At 48.0% G+C, this 17,326-nt stretch overlaps 1 protein-coding gene across 1 annotated transcript in view; it reads right to left on the bottom strand.

Moving 5' to 3' along the window:
* Positions 1 to 17,326, bottom strand: part of IGSF21 (immunoglobin superfamily member 21) — a 238,506-nt gene that overhangs the window by 102,378 nt on the left and 118,802 nt on the right. The window contains exon 3 of the mRNA XM_053400998.1: positions 4,655 to 4,776. Coding sequence (XP_053256973.1) covers positions 4,655 to 4,776 — 122 coding nt within the window. The remainder of the gene's footprint in view (positions 1 to 4,654; positions 4,777 to 17,326) is intronic.

Here is a 17,326-nt window from a genome sequence, read left to right as displayed (position 1 = left end):
ATATTTCCACAATCCAGCAGGGGGAGCTCCCCAAAAGTTTCCACCATTTAATTCCCAAATATGGTAAAATCCAAAATAAGGGGGGGAAACCCTCTAAATTCACTTTAAACTGCAGATGATAAAGGTTCTTTGCGAAGGTGTGAACAACAGTTCCTTTTTTGTAACTGCAAAGTAGCCCAATGTAACTTTATGTCTCTATACACAGTTGCCACAATCTGATGTTACTTTGTATCCAGGCAGCCCGTGAGCTGGGGCTTATAACTTTATAATCCACAAAATATAGAGAGGTATAGCACAGTCTCACAATCAAATCCAAACTTGCAGGGTAGGTTCCAACTTCTTTTAAACTCCTTTCAACGCTTCCGCTTTAAAAAAACTTTGCTCAGTACTTTAAACAGGGACGGAAGACTGACTTCCTTTTTAGCGTCTCCCGCTTTCAGCCGAAATTCACCAATTTGATGTCCAAATAAAGCCTCAAATTTCTTACTCACGAGTTTGTTGTTTCCAATCAAATGTTCAAAGAAGAAAGGTCAGCGCTCATCAGCAGCAGCCGCGCGGCTTCGCTTCCGCGGAAAGAGCGATGGATTCACAGCACCGCTACCCCCTCCACGTTCCGGAGCCCCTTACGGGGTCCCTTCTGCGTATCCGAGGTCGCTCCTGCGCGGAAGTCTTCTGCGCAGGGAGGGTGTGGGCAGCGGAGGACCCTTGCTCTCCCCACTGGTCTCCGGCGAGGAGTCCTGGAGCCCCCTCGCTGATTCCCCCATCTGCCCCCCTTCTCCACTGGTGCTACGCTGATTTCCTTCCCCAGCAGATGGGCTGCCTCTCTCCCTACTGGGACCCTCTCCGGCATCCCTCTGGAGCCTTCCCTCCCCTTCTGGCTCCGATGGCAGTTCCCTGACAGTATGGTTACCAGATTTTTTTCATTGAATCACTTTTTAAATTCTTTTTTTAAGCTGAGTAGCAACAGGAAGTCAGTAGTGGGGATGGTGAGGCAAAAGACCCTGGGCCCAAGCACACATGCATATTGTATAAAGCCCTTCTTTCGCACCCTGTGAAACATAAATGCGCAGTTTTTTTTAAAAAAAAACTGGGCAATGGCGTGCCGCCTGCCCGTGACTCCCAAACCAAAAACCACCCCAAGGGGGAGTGCCTGTAAGACTTCGAGGAAGGGTTTCATTAAATCGAAGCTTCTCCATTCAGCTCTGTCCTAGTATATACAGAGTCTGGTGAAAATATATCAGAGCACCTTACAAAGTGATGCCCTATGAGGGGAGTGGCGAATCCAAAGTGTTTCAGTAACATCACAAAGCAGGTTGAAAGGTTCACCCAAGTTTGCACACTCTTCTGAAACGGTTGTGTTGGCCTACCAAAGGTATCCTGCTAATGTGGAGTTTGTAGCACCCTAAAGACAAAGACATCTATTATAGCATAAGCTCTCCTGGACTCAAGTCCACTTCATCAAATGCATGAAGCGCTAATTTCACTTGTCGGGTGTATAACAGCCAGGTCAAATGGCTGTGAGAGGCAAAGAACTGTAGCCTGCGACAATTCAATTAGAGCTGAAACGCATGCAAAATGAGCACAGGGGCCCTTCACCACCGCAGCATCATTGCCGTTGAACAATGATGACCACTTCAGGGAGCCTCCTGGCAAAATGGACAGAAGCGGTCATTGGGACTGCCCACATAGCCTCAGAGGTGTCTCATCCTGGGGTCACAGGGAAAGAGGGTGTCAAGACCCATTCCTATCTTAGCCGCAAGGTCCCCGCCTCCAGGATTTGAGAGCACCAAAGTGGAGCTTCTGAACCACCGAGAACAAGAAGTCCTCCCACACTTTTGTGCTGATTGGATGCAATCAGAGGGAAAGGAGGCAGGTAGACTACAGGGGAGAGTCTGCTGGAACCATCAAGGGAAGTTTTTCCACCTGCCTTGTCTGCCCGCCCCCTGCCTGGGACCCTTATAAGGAAAAGATTCTGCTTAAATGTTTTTTGGGTTTTTTTGGTCTTCCCATAACTTTTTTTTTCGGTAGGGGATTGTTATGTACTGAGTTGAATAGGATCCAAAAGGCAGCAGTCTGATTGGTCCTAGAACAATAGGATTCAGAATGCAGCAGTCTGATTGGTCCTAGAACAATAGGATTCAGAGTGCAGCAGTCTGATTGGTCCTACAACAATAGGATTCAGAATGCAGCAGTCTGATTGGTCCTAGAACAATAGGATTCAGAGTGCAGCAGTCTGATTGGTCCTAGAACAATAGGATTCAGAATGCAGCAGTCTGATTGGTCCACAGGAGCCACCCAATACAGCTCCAGGTGGAAGTGAATCCGCAACCTGATTGGCCTACAGGTGAATCCCAGAATTAGCCAATCACGTGGGGCCCATTGTGTAAATAATATATTTAAAGCAGACATTCTGGGGGAACTTCCATTCCTCCTCACCACTATGAGCTGAATAAAGAGCATGAAATCCACTCTCGACTCTGAGTATATTTCAGGGATGTTCTGTGCCTTTTAGACAGGAACACAGATATGTTTGGTTTTCGATGCCGTTAAAAGGTTTTGACCCTGTATCATTGTTTGTATTTGTGTTACTGCATTTGCATGCATCTGTTTATTCCTGTGAGCCTCTTTGGGGCTGAAAGGCAACACACGCACACACACGTGTATATCTTCTTCTTTGGCGATCACTCATAGCCGAGTAAGATTGCCTTCCATAAACACGGTTTCAACAATGAGTCCGTAAGTGACTGTGGAGGCCAATTCTGGACCCACACATCCTTCCACAGTGGGAACATTGGTTCCTGGGCAGGAGTTGATCATGGTGTGGATTTGCCAAGCGTGCCTTCCTCTTAGCACGTTTCTCCCTTGCGTTCTGAGTTTGAGTGTCTTCAGAGTCCATGACACCTTTGGTAAAGTTCTCCAACTGGAGCACTCACAGGCCAGTGTTCATGTGCTGGTTCGTGACTAGGGGCTTCCAGATTTCATGATCCTGCCCCCGTTACCATTTGCAGATCGCCATGGGACTTTGGGGGTTTGGGTTGGGTTTTTGGAAGACGCCTGTGTGTGAATTTGTTTTATGTGTGTCAATCAGTGCACACTGATCAACGCACAGTCTTTGCAGTAGGGCTCTGTTCCGATGGCATGAGTAGTCATGACGAATCAGTAGATCCTATCTGCTGCAGCCTTCATCCGCCTTCACAGCCATTGTAACATACCACTGATGATGATCACTCGCTGGATCATCACATTGTCGTGGAGAGTGGGCTTGCACGTTCCTATGACCCTTGTGAGCGAAGCCGTCGGGAATCTCGTACTCCCAGAAGGTTCACCCAAGGCGGTAAGGTCAAAGGGAAGGAGCTAGACAAAGAATGATCCAAGAAGTCCTCAATGGCAGAACAGGCAGATATATATATATATATATATATATATATATATATATATATACGCGCACACACACACACACACACATGCCAGTTACATAACGTAGGAGTGAAGATCAGCTCCTAGGGTGCCTCTGGAGAAAGGGCACTGGAGGAACACAAAGGAGTTATTGTTCTGTATGCTCCAGAGCTAAGCATTTAGGAATCACCGAAAACACATGTTTCAAGAGAATGGTGTGCATGTTCTGTCCCGTATTTTGAGAAGTTAGCTCAAATGCACATAAATGTATCAAACAAATGTTGGAAATGTAAGGACTATGAAGAGTCATTCTATCCAATGTGGTGGGCTTGCAGCAAGTCAAAGGCCTTATGGACATGAGATATGATGAAATTAAGAAACATTTTAAAGTGACTTTCCCCAAGATCCCAGAATCCTTCCTGCTGGGGATATTAGACAGCAAAATCCCAAAGGAAGCCTCAAGGGTATTTATGTATGTGACTACAGTGGCAAGGATTCCCTATGCACAGAAATAGAAGGAGGAGGGAATACTCTCAAAGGAAGAATGGTTGATGAAAATCTTGGAATACTCAGAGATGGCAAAACTGACTGCACTTAGAATCCTTTAAAGAAGACTGAAAAGCATTTCTAGTTTATATAAAAAGTTATTTACCATATGCAAAGGCCGCAGTGGGGTTTGAAGTGTAAGAAAACAGCATAATATATTAAGAAACATGTTAGAGAGGAGGAAATTAGATAAAACAGAACCTTAAACCGCAACTGTATGCAATTTGAGTTGTAAACATTGATGACGGGTGAGCGGGGAGTCGCTGGTTTTGTTGAACTGGAATATAATTGCTGAGTAACAAATGTAACTTTCTCGATGGAAAGAAGAATAAAATATTATTGAGAAGAAAGGCAACACATGGAGATCTCCCCTGATTGTTGCAACACAACCCTATTTATTGGTATTGTATACTTGCATAATTATCGTATAATCTTAGAAGGTGGCATGGATTGGAGGGAACATGGCTGTGACTGTCACAAATTTGCCACTAGGGCTCTGCTGCTCACAGGGAGGGAGAGGGGCTGGGCAGTGGGGTGGTCAGCGCAGTGTGGACATGTCAGCAGACTGAACTGGACACTAGGCCAATGTGCCGACGCAGCACAGACTTCCTTCCTGGACCTCAGGAAGCAGCAGTGACTTCAGTGCCTGGAGGCGAGATATGTGACGTTGGCCGCCATCACCAGCCTAGAAATGACATTGACAGTGACTTACCGCACCGTGGACTGGTACACCAGGTCCTCCCTCTTACGGTAGTTCTCCATGTGCGACTGGTTGGTGGAGAACATCGCGTCAAAGGTGAAGATCTTCTGTTTGATGGTGCCTCCATCCGTCACCTGCCAAGGGGAAAGGAACGCAGTTGGAGGGGGTCCAGAACAGGAAAGCAACTAACAGGCTTCTAACGCAACTCTTCGGAAAAGGGTGAGTTATTTGATGAATCATGGAAGTTTAGAGTTGGGTCCCCCAAAGGTCATCTAGTCCAACCCGCTGCAAAGCAGGAGGCTTCCTTCCTTCTTCCCTTCCTCGCTTCCAGGAATCAGTTACCCAACTGCTGATATGGCCTTCCAGCCAGGCCCCTTATTCCATCTTCCTCCCTGCAGAGGAGCAGCTGGAAAACTGTTGCACTGCCAACTTGTTCTGCCAGGGTGATGGCATGGAAGGTAAGGACTCTCAGACTGCAGAGACGAGTGGTTAGAGTATCTGAGTGGGACATAGGAGACTAGGGTTCAAATCCCTGCTGGCTTTGAAGCTCGCTGTGTGGCCTTGGGTCCAGTCACTCTCTCTCAGCCTAACCTAGCCCACGGGGATTAAATGGGATCCTCATCACAGAGGGTCCTGGTTGCACTCGGGACCCAAGAGCTCACCTGACAGGGTTAAAATGGGGGGGGGGGGAGGAGCAGGAAATCCTGGCCATTCCCCTGGGATCACGTCAGGCAGTTTTAGCCAATAGCAAGTAAGTGGCGTGATCCCAGGGGCTTTAAAAACAGCAGTGTGATGCAAGTGGGGCATTAGCACCGCTGAACGCCCGCCCATGCTCCCTAGTTTAGGTAGAGTTGCTTGGCCTTGCTTTGGTTTGGGTCGCCTGTTTTAGAACAGGGACTAGGTAGGAATTTTTTTCCATTTGGCAGATTGGCTTTAGCCATTTGGCTTTCGCCTACCCCTTAGCAAAAGGGGGAAAATAAGGATGATAAAAAAAAGAAAGAAAGAACAGTTTCAGGTTAAGTACGGACCTCCGGAACGAATTAAGTACTTAACCTGAGGTACCACTGTATAAGTGTTGGTTTGTATTTATTTTGGGGGTGGGTCTTGGGGCCTTGAGACGCAAATGAGGAGTTCGGACCAGGGTTTGAATCCTGCCCCCCCAGTCACAAAGCTCACTGCAGGGACCTTGGTGTGAGCCACTGTCTCTCAGCCTAGCCTACCTCACAGGGTTGTTTTGAGGATTAAATGGGGAGGGGGAGAAGCACCACCCTGAGCTCTTTGGGGGAGAGTTGGAACATAAATGCAACAAACAATATTAATAACAAAACAGCCACCTCATTTAATTCTTATTTCTCTCTCTTTCTCTCAGACCAGCCAGATACTTCAGCGTTGCCCCCCCTCCCCGTTTCCACCCTTCAGCCAAAAGATTAGAAAACATTATTCTCCCTCTCCTTCTCTGCTTAGCTGCAGTTAGGGCACGTTTAAAGATAAATTAGTACAAACGTGGCGAGAAAAAGGAATTACCCAGGGAATATTTCCCCCCTCTAAAAAAAGAAGAAGAAGAAAAGATATATATTTGAAAAAGGGAAGGGGGGGGGGGAAACACAAGGAAAGAAAGCAGCCCCCTTTGATCCGCGAGCTTCAGCAATCGCCATTCAAAGGCCGGCAGCAGGGGAGATGAAACCAGAAAACTTGCCGGAGGGCTTGGAGGAAGGCGAGGGAACGAGGTTGGGCCACCGCCGAGCTCTGAAGATCAGGCCGTAGCTTTTAAAGTCTTAGCAAGCATCAGGGGGGCAGAAAGACTTCAGATCTTGCTTGGTTATTTATCTCCTGCACATTTGAGCACACATTTTTGCAGGGTTGCATTTCTTCCCCCCACTCTTCCCATTATACATTATCTTGTGAAGCACACACACACACACCCCATAACCTTGTGATGGATTCTGAGGGCACAGCTAGCTACAGATCTACAGTGGTACCTGGGGTTACATACGCTTCAGGTTACAGACTCCGCTAACCCAGAAATAGTGCTTCAGGTTAAGAACTTTGCTTCAGGATGAGAACAGAAATCACGTGGCGGCAGCGGGAGGCCCCATTAGCTAAAGTGGTGCTTCAGGTTAAGAGCAGTTTCAGGTTAAGTACAGACCTCCGGAACAAATTAAGTACTTAACCCGAGGTACCACTGTAATCTGCTTTCACAGTCCCTCCATTCTGTTCGCACTGAACTGCAGACCTTCTGAGTGTCCCTATTTTGCTGGGGACGTCCCTGATTTAGAAAAGCCATCCCAGTTTCTGATTTGATCCCGCAATGCCCTGCTTTTCCTTAGGATGTCCCTATTTTCATTGGAGAAATGTTGGAGGGTATGGTGTTATCCAACTCCCAAGCTGTCTGAAGGCAACCCTGTATGTTTAATGTTTTGTTATGTTTTGATACATGATGGAAGCCACCCAGAGTGGCTGGGGCAACCCAGTCAGATGTGTGAGGTATAAATAGTAAAATTATCATTACGGAATGGGATGTCCGTATTTTCATCGGAGAAATGTGAGAAGGGTATGGAACAGAGGTGGTTTGGCCCAGTTTCCAGCCATGCAGGCGAGAATTGCAGGTCTGGAAACTTGGAAACCTTTGGCCAATCAGAACAGACAACTCCATACCCTCCCACATTTCTTCGATGAAAATAGAGACATCCTATTCCACCATCTGGGATGTGGGTGGCACTGCAGTCTAAACCACAGAGCCTAGGGCTTGCTGATCAGAAGGTCAGCGGTTTGAATCCCCGCGACGGGATGAGCTCCCGTTGCTCGGTCCCTGCTCCTGCCAACCTAGCAGTCCAAAACCATGTCAAAAGTGCAAGTAGATAAATAGGTACTGCTCCAGTGCGCTTCTCTGGTTTCCGTGCGCTTCTCTGGTTCGCCAGAAGTGGCTTAGTCATGTAGGCCACATGACCTGGAAGCTGTACGCCGGCTCCCTCAGCCAGTAAAGCGAGATGAGTGCCGCAACCCCAGAGTCGGTCATGACTGAACTTAATGGTCAAGGGTCCCTTTACCTTTACCTTTAAGGAAAAGCAGGACATTCCGGGATCAGATCAGAAACTGGGACGGTTGCTGTAAATCCAGGACTGTCCCTTGAAAATAGGGGCACATGGAGGGTCTGCAATACCAAGCCCAAGGGACCCAATGGCTCAACTCCACAGGAGGCATAATTCATGGATGTCCAATGAAGCTTAATGTTGCTCAGGGCAGAAAAGGAAAGGAGCACAGAGTTAAGCTATGGCATTCACTCCCACAGGAGGCAGAGATGGCCATCAACCTAGATGGCTTCAAAAGAGGTTTGGGCAAATTCATGGAGGAGAGGGATATCAATGTTGACTAGTCAGGGTAGCTGGTATGTTCTCCCTTTCCTAGTTGAAGTTGGCCATGTTCCTGAATCCCAGTTGCTGAAAGTTGCAGGAGGGGAGATTTGCCATTTTGTTTCGGTCCTGCTTGTGGTGTCTGGAGGCATGGGCGTAGCCAAGGTAGCTGATAGATACTGCAGGATGGCAAAGTGCTCTTGTGCTTGGGACCTGCTTGTGGGCCTCCTATTGGGGCATCTGGGTGGCCCCTGTGGGAACAGGATGCGGGACTAGATGGGCCATTGGCCTGATCCAGCAGGCTTTTATTGAATTCTTATGTCCCAGCTCTAGCCTTCCTAACCAGAGAGAATGGACAAAATGTTCTCTGCGGCTGCCATGGAATATCCTGGCAGGGGGGGGGAGAGAGGGAGATCTCCACCTATTTTATAAGGGCCCCCCTGGATCAAACGTTCCCCTCTCCTCGTCTTGGAGATAATGCACGACAAGGCGCGAATCTGCTAATGAAATAACGCACCTGGAGGCAGTGTCAAAATGTCTCTTCCAAGGGAAATGTGAAAATGCAGATGGTGCTAATAAACTCCAGAAGCAATGTCTGGGGAATAAATAAATAAATACGTGGAGAGACGGCATTATTGGCACGTGATGGGAGAGGAGGAAGGAGGCGAGGAAGGGAAAGGAACTGGGTTAACTTTATGCCACTCTTGGCTTCCCCCTAAATCATCCTGGTAACTGTAGTTTGCAAAGGATGCAGAGAATTGTTAGGACACCCCTATTCCCATTACAAAGCTACAAATCCCAGAGGGGCTTCACAATCAACCCCTCTACCCAGGGAACACTGGAAACAACAGAGGGTCTTCAAACAACTCTCAACCCCCCCAACAAACTATAGTTCCCAGGATACTTTGGTGAGTCATAACTGTTATAATTGGAACAACAGTGCTGTAAATATTGTAGGCAACATGATAGCCACCAGTGCTGTGCGGTCAGTGGACTAGAGGGACTAGGCTAGTCCTTTAAATGTTCCCCTGGAGCCTCCTTCCCAAAGCCCAGGAAGCTTTTGCTCGGCTTAGGGAGGGAGGCGCGATGCTCTGACGCAGAGCTTTCCAGACTTTTCATGTTGGTTACACACTTTTTAGACATCCATCATTTCGCGACACGATAATTCAGTTTCACTAACAAAACGGAAGTTGAACTAACCTCTTTCTGACCCTGGGAGGAGAACGGGGAGCGTTTGCGTGACACACCTACACACTGCAGCTGGCACACTAATGTGTTGCAACACACAGTTTGGAAAACTCTGCTCTGAGGGGATCCAAAATCCCTCCCGCCACCTTCCCAAAGCCCTCCCGGCTTCTTGGAGGGAGGCAGGAGGGCTCCAGCATCCTGTAAGAGACCTGCTGCCTCCTTCCCAAAGCCTAGGAAGGTTCTGCTGGGCTTAAGGAGGGAGGCACAAAGCTCATGCACACAACATCGGTCCTCCTACTGCTCTCCAAAGCTGGGGCCTCTAACCATAACTGTTCCCCTATGAAAAAATTCACTGACAGCACTGATAACCACCTGTAACTATTTGTGTGGGATGTAATACCTAAGTAGCAGTCAAGTACAATATTCCTTGTTTTCCTAGAGTGGACATGCGGAGGAATGTTTGGTCCAGCTAGTCGCAAGCTTCCTGTTTCCTCCTGGCTGGGACATACAGTGGTACCTCAGGTTAAGTACTTAATTCATTCCAGAGGTCCGTTCTTAACCTGAAACTGTTCTTAACCTGAAGCACCACTTTAGCTAATGGGGCCTCCTGCTGCTGCTGTGCCACCAGAGCACGATTTCTGTTCTCATCCTGAAGCAAAGTTCTTAACCCGAGGTAATGTTTCTGGGTTAGTGGAGTCTGCAATCTGAAGTGTATGTAACCCGAGGTACCACTGTAGAATGTCCCTATTTCCTTCAGAGGAATGTTGGAGGTTATGGAAGAAGATCCCTGCTGCTGAATTAGACAAATGGCCCATCTATTCCAGCATAATGCAAAAGGACAAGGCATGCTGCACTCTTTGACTTCCTTCGTCGTTGGAGCAGCTTTTTAGCAAGAGCAACAGAGGACACTGGGATTATCCCCATATGGGACAGATCCACATGTACTGTATATACTTTGTAACTAAGCATGCCTTCAGGGATCCAACTGTGAACTGAATGTGTGAGTAAACTTCTTTTATATAGGAAGTTTTATATACCTTGCTTTTATATTCTTTACACAAGATTGTGGTGTGTTCATTCTTTTAAGAGGGATAAAGGGGAATTTACCAGGTACATACAATTCAATACTGAATTGTGTGATAGTGAGAGGCCTACACAAGCCTGTAACCAGTTATCCGCTGGTGCATTTAAAAAAGGGAATGTGAAACTCTGCTAAGCAAAGGAACTTGCTAGAGCAAATTAGGAAGGATATTAATAAACAATATACCCTCTCCTGCCTCCCCGAACAGTCCCACAACTTGGAGGATGGAACAATCTTTCTTCCTGCTTCTCAGTGGTGCAGCGTATGCCAGGGCTGCCTGGGGCGGGCATGCTGGGTGTGCCCTGGAGGGGGTCGGGGCTCAGGGGGCGCCCTCCTGGGTGCCACAGTTCAGGGTAGGAGAGGGGTGGGGAAACTGCTGCCCACTCTCCTTCTGCTCCCAGGCCTGGCCCGGGGGCCGGAGCTGAACCAGGCACAAGCACCGCAGCCAAGGCACAGCCCCTTCTGGTGCGGAGCCAGGCTTCGATGAAGGAGTCTGCTGTGGGGGCGCCTGTTTGCGCCCCCTCTCAAAATTGCACCTGGGGCCATGGCACCCCCCACGCTACGCATCTGCTGCTTCTCCAGAGGACAGGACCCAAGCCAAAGGCTTCAAATGGCAAGAAAGGAGATTCCGACTAAACATTCAAGAGAAGTTGTTGATGGTAAGAGCTGGTGGACAGTGGAACAGACTCCTTTGGAAGATGGCAGACTCTCCCTCCTTGGAGGTTTCTAAGCAGAGGTTGGCTGGCCATCTGTCAAGGATGCTTGAGTTGAGATTCCTGCATTTGCAGGGGGTTGTATGAGATGACCTTCGGTGGTAACCCGCCTCCCCAACCCTACAATTCTGTGATACTATGAAATTTATTATGCAGATGTCAGTTGTCATGGCAGCCAGAAAAATAAATCAGAAGTCACCATTTTCATTTTTAAACATGCTTCAAAGAACCACCGTCTTTCAAAAAATAAAAAAGAGAATTTCAGGTCAATTCCTTTGGCAACCATCACAGGTTGACTCCAGCGCTGGAGTCACCTTATAATTCTTCTCCTTCTGTGGATCAGAGCCTGGAAAACTGGACTGGAGAGTTCAGAGCCGCAAGACCCAATTCTTGCAAACACCCTTCCAGAACACCCTCCACACAGCAGGAGCCAGGCCTCCATCTAGCTCTTCAAATGCACCCTGCGTCGTCCCTCCTAGCTGAAATTTCACTCCATTTTTTTTTATTGCGCAGGAACCAAGAGGAATTTGGGGAGGGGGGAGAGAACGGGGTGGGGAGGGAGGGAGAGGAGCTGTCAGTAAAACTGTCTCCTCAAATTTATTTGCTCAGCCAAGGTTTTATTGCAAAGAAAATACACACTCTCACATACACAAGATAAAGAACTGGAGGGGGAATTATCCAGGTCGTAAATCCCTTCACACTTTGTAGGGATGCCTGGTGGACGTTTTCAAGGACACAGACCATATCAGCGGCTCTTTAACATCCTCGTGTATATTATTAATTGTTGTTCTTGATTTCCATATTTGAAAACTCTTCCAAGAAGCCTGGGAAAATATCAAATAAATGGGGGCTTTAGATCAGAAACCAATGGGGAGGACAAAGCAAAGTGGCCCCCAAGATTAACCATGTTGGGTTTTGAATGCTCATAGAATTGTGGAGTTGGAAGGGACCCTGAGGATCATCTAGACCAACCCCCTGCAATGCAGGAATATGCAAATGTCCCATACAGGGATCAAACCTGCAACCTTGGCATTAAGCCACTTCCGCCCTTCGGAGGGGTTCACATGCGTGCAGTGGGTGGAGGCTAGCCCTCGCGCAATTGGGGGGATTCCCAGCTGCGTCACCCCCTGGCTGGCCCATGGGGCATGGCTGCCCTATAAAGGCAGGATGTGGCCGGGGATCTCCCTCTTTGCCGCTCATCAGCTGTTCCTGTTTCCCGCCCTAAAAGGTTTTCGTTCTTTGCTATGGACGTTGGTTGGTCACCGTTGAGGGGCCTGGTAGGAATTTTTCCACTTGGCAAATTGGCACCAGCCTCTTGGTTTTCACCTACCTTGTAGCAAATCGCCACAACTTTCTGGGTATTGGCGGTTAGGCATTGGTAAGTCTGATATAGTCGATTAGGACCAATGCCTAAGCCAATACCGCTTAGTTGTGGCCTTTTTTAGCCCATTAACCTTGATAATTCTGTCATGTGTCATTATTTCCACTGGGGGGGGGGGGACTCGCCACGCAACCAGCACCATGCTCTAACCGACTGAGCTATGTTGGAAGATTCAGGACAGATAAAAGAAAGTCCTTCATTATGCAGTGAATAGTTGAACTCTGGAACTCCCTCTCACAGGAGACAGTGATGACCATTGACTTGGGGGGCTTTAAAAGAGGATGGGGCAACTTCATGGAGGATGAAGCTATCAATGGCTGCCTGTCGCAGTGTCTGTGCTCTGCCTCCATTGTCAGAGACAGCAATGTTCCTGAATTCCAGTTACTGGAAGCCCCAAATGGAGAGAGTGTGTTTGTGCTCAAATCCTATTCGCAGGCTTCCCACAGGTATCTAGGTGGCCACTGTGAGAACAGGATGCTCAGCTAGATGGGCCCTTGGCTTTATCCAATTGGGAGCTTTTTATGTTCTTATAAATGGCTTCCAAGTTCCCCAAGCCCAAACTGGAAAAACTGCTAAGGATCATTTCTCCCAAATAAACATAGGAAGCTGCAAACCACATCATTGATCCAACCAGCTTGGGATTGTCTACACCAGGTTTTGACAAATTCATGGAGGGTTTAGCAGGGTCAGCAAACTTTTTCAGCTGTGGGCCAGTCCACTGTCCCTCAGACCTTGTGGGGGGCCAGACTATATTTTTTTGGGGGGAGAAATGAACAAATTCCTATGCCCCACAAATAACCCAGAGATGCATTTTAAATAAGAGCACACATTCTACTCATGTAGAAACATGCTGATTCCCAGACCATTTAGAAGGTGATTGGGCCGGATCTGGCCCCCGGGCCTTAGTTTGCCTACCCATGATTTAAGGCTATTGATGGCTACAAGCTATGATGGCTCTGATCTGCCTCCACAGCTGGATGCAGTAATGCTTCTGAATACCAATTTCTTGGAACCCCAAGAGAGGAGAGGGCTCTTGTGCTTGGATACTGCTTGTGGATTTCCCTTTGGGGCATCTGGTTGGCCTCTGTGAGAACTGGATGCTGCACTGTACCTCCCAAGAGGAGCAGGGAACATTTGATCTTCTGAAGAGGAATTAGGTCAGCAGGTGGCGCTGTGGGTTAAACCACAGAGCCTAGGGCTTGCCGATCAGAAGGTCGGCGGTTCGAGGTGAGCTCCCGTTGCTCAGTCCCTGCTCCTGCAACCTAGCAGTTTGAAAGCACGTCAAAGTGCAAATAGATAAATAGGTACCGCACTGGCGGGAAGGTAAACGACATTTCCGTGCGTTGCTCTGGTTCGCCAGAAGCGGCTTAGTCATGCTGGCCACATGACCCAGAAGCTGTATGCCGGCTCCCTTGGCCAATAAAGCGAGATGAGCGCCGCCACCCCAGAGTCGGCCACGACCGGACCAAATGGTTAGGGGTCCCTTTACCTTTACCTTATATTGCAGTGCTTTGACCATCTGCTAATGCAGTAACATTATTCCCCCCCCCCACTTTCTCTTCTCCTGTGTGAGCTAAGCCAATCAGGGATCCTTCAAATTGGATGCTGGTGCCATACAACCAATCATGTCAGGTTGGGAGGCAACAGCATGAAGCTTATTTCAGAGAAAGGGCAAAGCTTCTTGCCCTCACTTGGAATGGGTGGCCATATTGCCAATTTTTTTATCCTTTTGCCCGTGTTAGCAGGGAGGGGGTAGGTTAATTTGTTTTTGCAATCACTGCTCTTCTTTCAGCTCAGCTCTCATTACAGACTAAATCAGGGGTCAGCAAACTTTTTCAGCAGCGGGCCGGTCCACTGTCCCTCAGACCTTGTGGGGGGGCCGGACTATATTTTGAAGGGGAAAAAAATGAATGAATTCCTATGCCCTACAAATAACCCAGAGATGCATTTTAAATAAAAGCACACATTCTACTCATGTAAAAACATGCTGATTCCGGGACTGTCCCTGGGCCAGATTTAGAAGGCGATTGGGCCGGATCCTGCCCCCGGGCCTTAGTTTGCCTACCCATGGACTAAATGGTCAGAATTTGGGAGGCTTCAGGGGATGGGAAAACTTCACCTGAGGTCAAATCCACAACTGGCTGCAACTATCTCAATTTACAGGGGCATCCTTTTGCAAATTTGCAAACACTCACTTGCTGCGTTTATACAACAAAAACACCCTTCTCTCTCTTTTTTTAGAAGGAAGAGGAGGCGGTACAGATTTATCCATCCTACCTGCAATTTCTGTATGACGTCCAATGTGAGCTGATGGACAGATCCTCTCTTGGTTCTAGGGAATGAAGGATGGGGATGGAGGGGCTTTGTCAGTTTTGATAGTTGTCAGCTCCTGGCTTGGTGTCGCAATTGACATATGCTAGCCATGAAACTGACGTCTCGATCAAAAAATATAAAACTGGAGTGAGGGGGATGGTGTGCAGAGGACATTTCTTTCCCCGAACACCGCCGAAAATCCTTTAATTGGCAGCACTCACCTGAGAGAAGTGGCAAACATGAAAACGGATTTCACGCCAGCTCAAATTATCTACCCGTCTTCTGGCTCGGCCCTTCAAATATGATGGGTCCCTTTCGATGGTGCAAAAACAAACAAACAGGTGTCTGCAACTATGGCCTTTGGCATGGAACGACGCATGGAAAGAACTCAAGTTCTGGGAAGTAAAAAGGCACAACAGATCCACAGAGAGAATAAGAGGAGAGCATCCAAAAGGATCACAGAAGAGAAATCTTAAATTCTCAGACGTTTTCTAGACAAAGTTTCAGCTTCCTGCTCTGTTTCCAAGGGCACAATAGTTTATGTCTGTATCTATATCTACACCTATACTTATACTTTATAGAATCATAGTTGGAAGGGAGCCTAAGGATATTCTAGTACAACTCCCTGCAATGCAGGAATACGCAGCTGTCCCATAAGGGGATAAACTTGAAACCTTGGCATTATCAGCACCGTGTAATAATAATAATAATAATAATAATAATAATAATAATAATAATAATTTATTATTTATACCCCACCCATCTGGCTGGGTTTCCCCAGCCACTCTGGGCGGCTTCCAACAAAATATTAAAATACAATACAGTGGTACCTCAGGTTGAGTACTTAATTCGTTCCGGAGGTCCGTTCTTAACCTGAAACTGTTCTTAACCTGAAGCACCACTTTAGCTAATGGGGCCTCCTGCTGCTGCTGTGCCGCCGGAGCCCGATTTCTGTACTTATCCTGAAGCAAAGTTCTTAACCTGAAGCACTATTTCTGGGTTAGCGGAGTGTGTAACCTGAAGCGTATGTAACCTGAAGCGTATGTAACCTGAGGTACCACTGTAAACATTAAAAGCTTCCCTGAACAGGGCTGCCTTAAGATGTCTTCTGAATGTCAGGTACTTGTTTATCTCTTTGACATCTGGAGGGAGGGCGTTCCACAGGGCGGGTGCCGCTACCGAGAAGGCCCTCTGCCTGGTTCCCTGTAACTTGGCTTTTCGCAGTGAGGGAACCACCAGAAGGCCCTTGGCGCTGGACCTCAGTGTCCGGGCAGAATGATGTATCTAATAGTATCTCTCTGTCTTTGTGTGTGGGTTTATGAATATACATCCTCTATTTAGCCTTGATCAGGCCTGGAATACTGTGTCCAGTTCTGGGCACCCCAGTTTAAGAAGGATATTGACAAGCTGGAAGGTGTGCAGAGGAGGGCAACCAAGATGATCAAGGGTCTGGAAACCAAATCTTAGGAGGAATGGTTGAGGAACTTTGGCATAACCGGATGCACACATATAAGATTTGGGACACCTGGCTTGCCAGTAGTACAGTGGAACCTCAGGTTACATACCGTCCTCCTTACGAACGCTGCAGGTAATGAGCCCTGCTAACCCGGAAGTAGATGCTCCTGGTAGCGAACTTTGCCCCGGGATGCGAGCAGAAGTCGCACGGCAGTGGCAGGAGGCCCCATTAGTGAAAGCCGGTGTGGTGTAGTGGTTAAGAGCAGTGGACTTGTAATCTGGTGAACCGGGTTCACTTCCCTGCTCCTCCACATGCAGCTGCTGGGTGACCTTGGGCTAGTCACACTTCTTTGAAGTCTCTCAGCCCCACTCACCTCACAGAGTGTTTGTTGTGGGGGAGGAAGGCAAAGGCGAACGTTGGCCCCTTTGAGACTCCTTAGGGTAGTGATAAAGTGGGATATCAAATCCAAACTCTTCAAACTCTTCTCAGGTTAAGAACGGTTTCGGGTTAAGAACAGACCTCCAGAATGAATTAAGTTTGTAACTGGAGGTACCACTGTACATGTGAAAAGGATCTAGGGCCTCAATAGACCACAAGCTGAACACGAGCCAACAGTGTTAAAGGTAAAGGGACCCCTGACCATTAGGTTCAGTCGTGACCGACTCTGGGATTGTGGCGCTCATCTTGCTTTATTGGCCGAGGGAGCCGGCGTACAACTTCTGGGTCATGTGGCCAGCATGACTAAGCCGCTTCTGGCGAACCAGATGCCAGACTGGATAGGCCAGTGGCTTGAACCAGCAGGCTCTCCTTATATTCTTAATTAAGTATCATTTTCAGACTGGAAGCAGGGAGTACTGATCATATCTGCTATGCTGATTTCCATTCCAGACATGGGACAAATAAGATCAAGGATTTCCCATCTCATTTTCATTTTCGCCAGAATTCTCCAGCATCCCAGCTTTTGTCAGACAAACACAGGTCAGTCTCAAGGAATGTGTGTGTTCAGATTCCATTGCCTCTTTCTCCTTCCTAGTGTTCCATTCACCGCTGGGAGAAACAAATCACAGCCCGTCTTCCCTGACCCGTCTCAGCACAGCTTGGAAATGGGATGGCGATTTTCGCTTGCCCGGCACAAGCAAAACAGATCAAAACTCATCTCCCCACCCCCACAAGCAAACTCTCCGCAGCCGCCCTCTAAAGTG

The sequence above is a fragment of the Podarcis raffonei genome, chromosome 8 (assembly GCF_027172205.1).
Source record: "Podarcis raffonei isolate rPodRaf1 chromosome 8, rPodRaf1.pri, whole genome shotgun sequence".
NCBI lineage: Eukaryota > Metazoa > Chordata > Lepidosauria > Squamata > Lacertidae > Podarcis > Podarcis raffonei.
The sequence above is the reverse complement of the archived record's forward strand: the minus strand, read 5'-3'. Positions and strand labels throughout refer to the sequence as shown.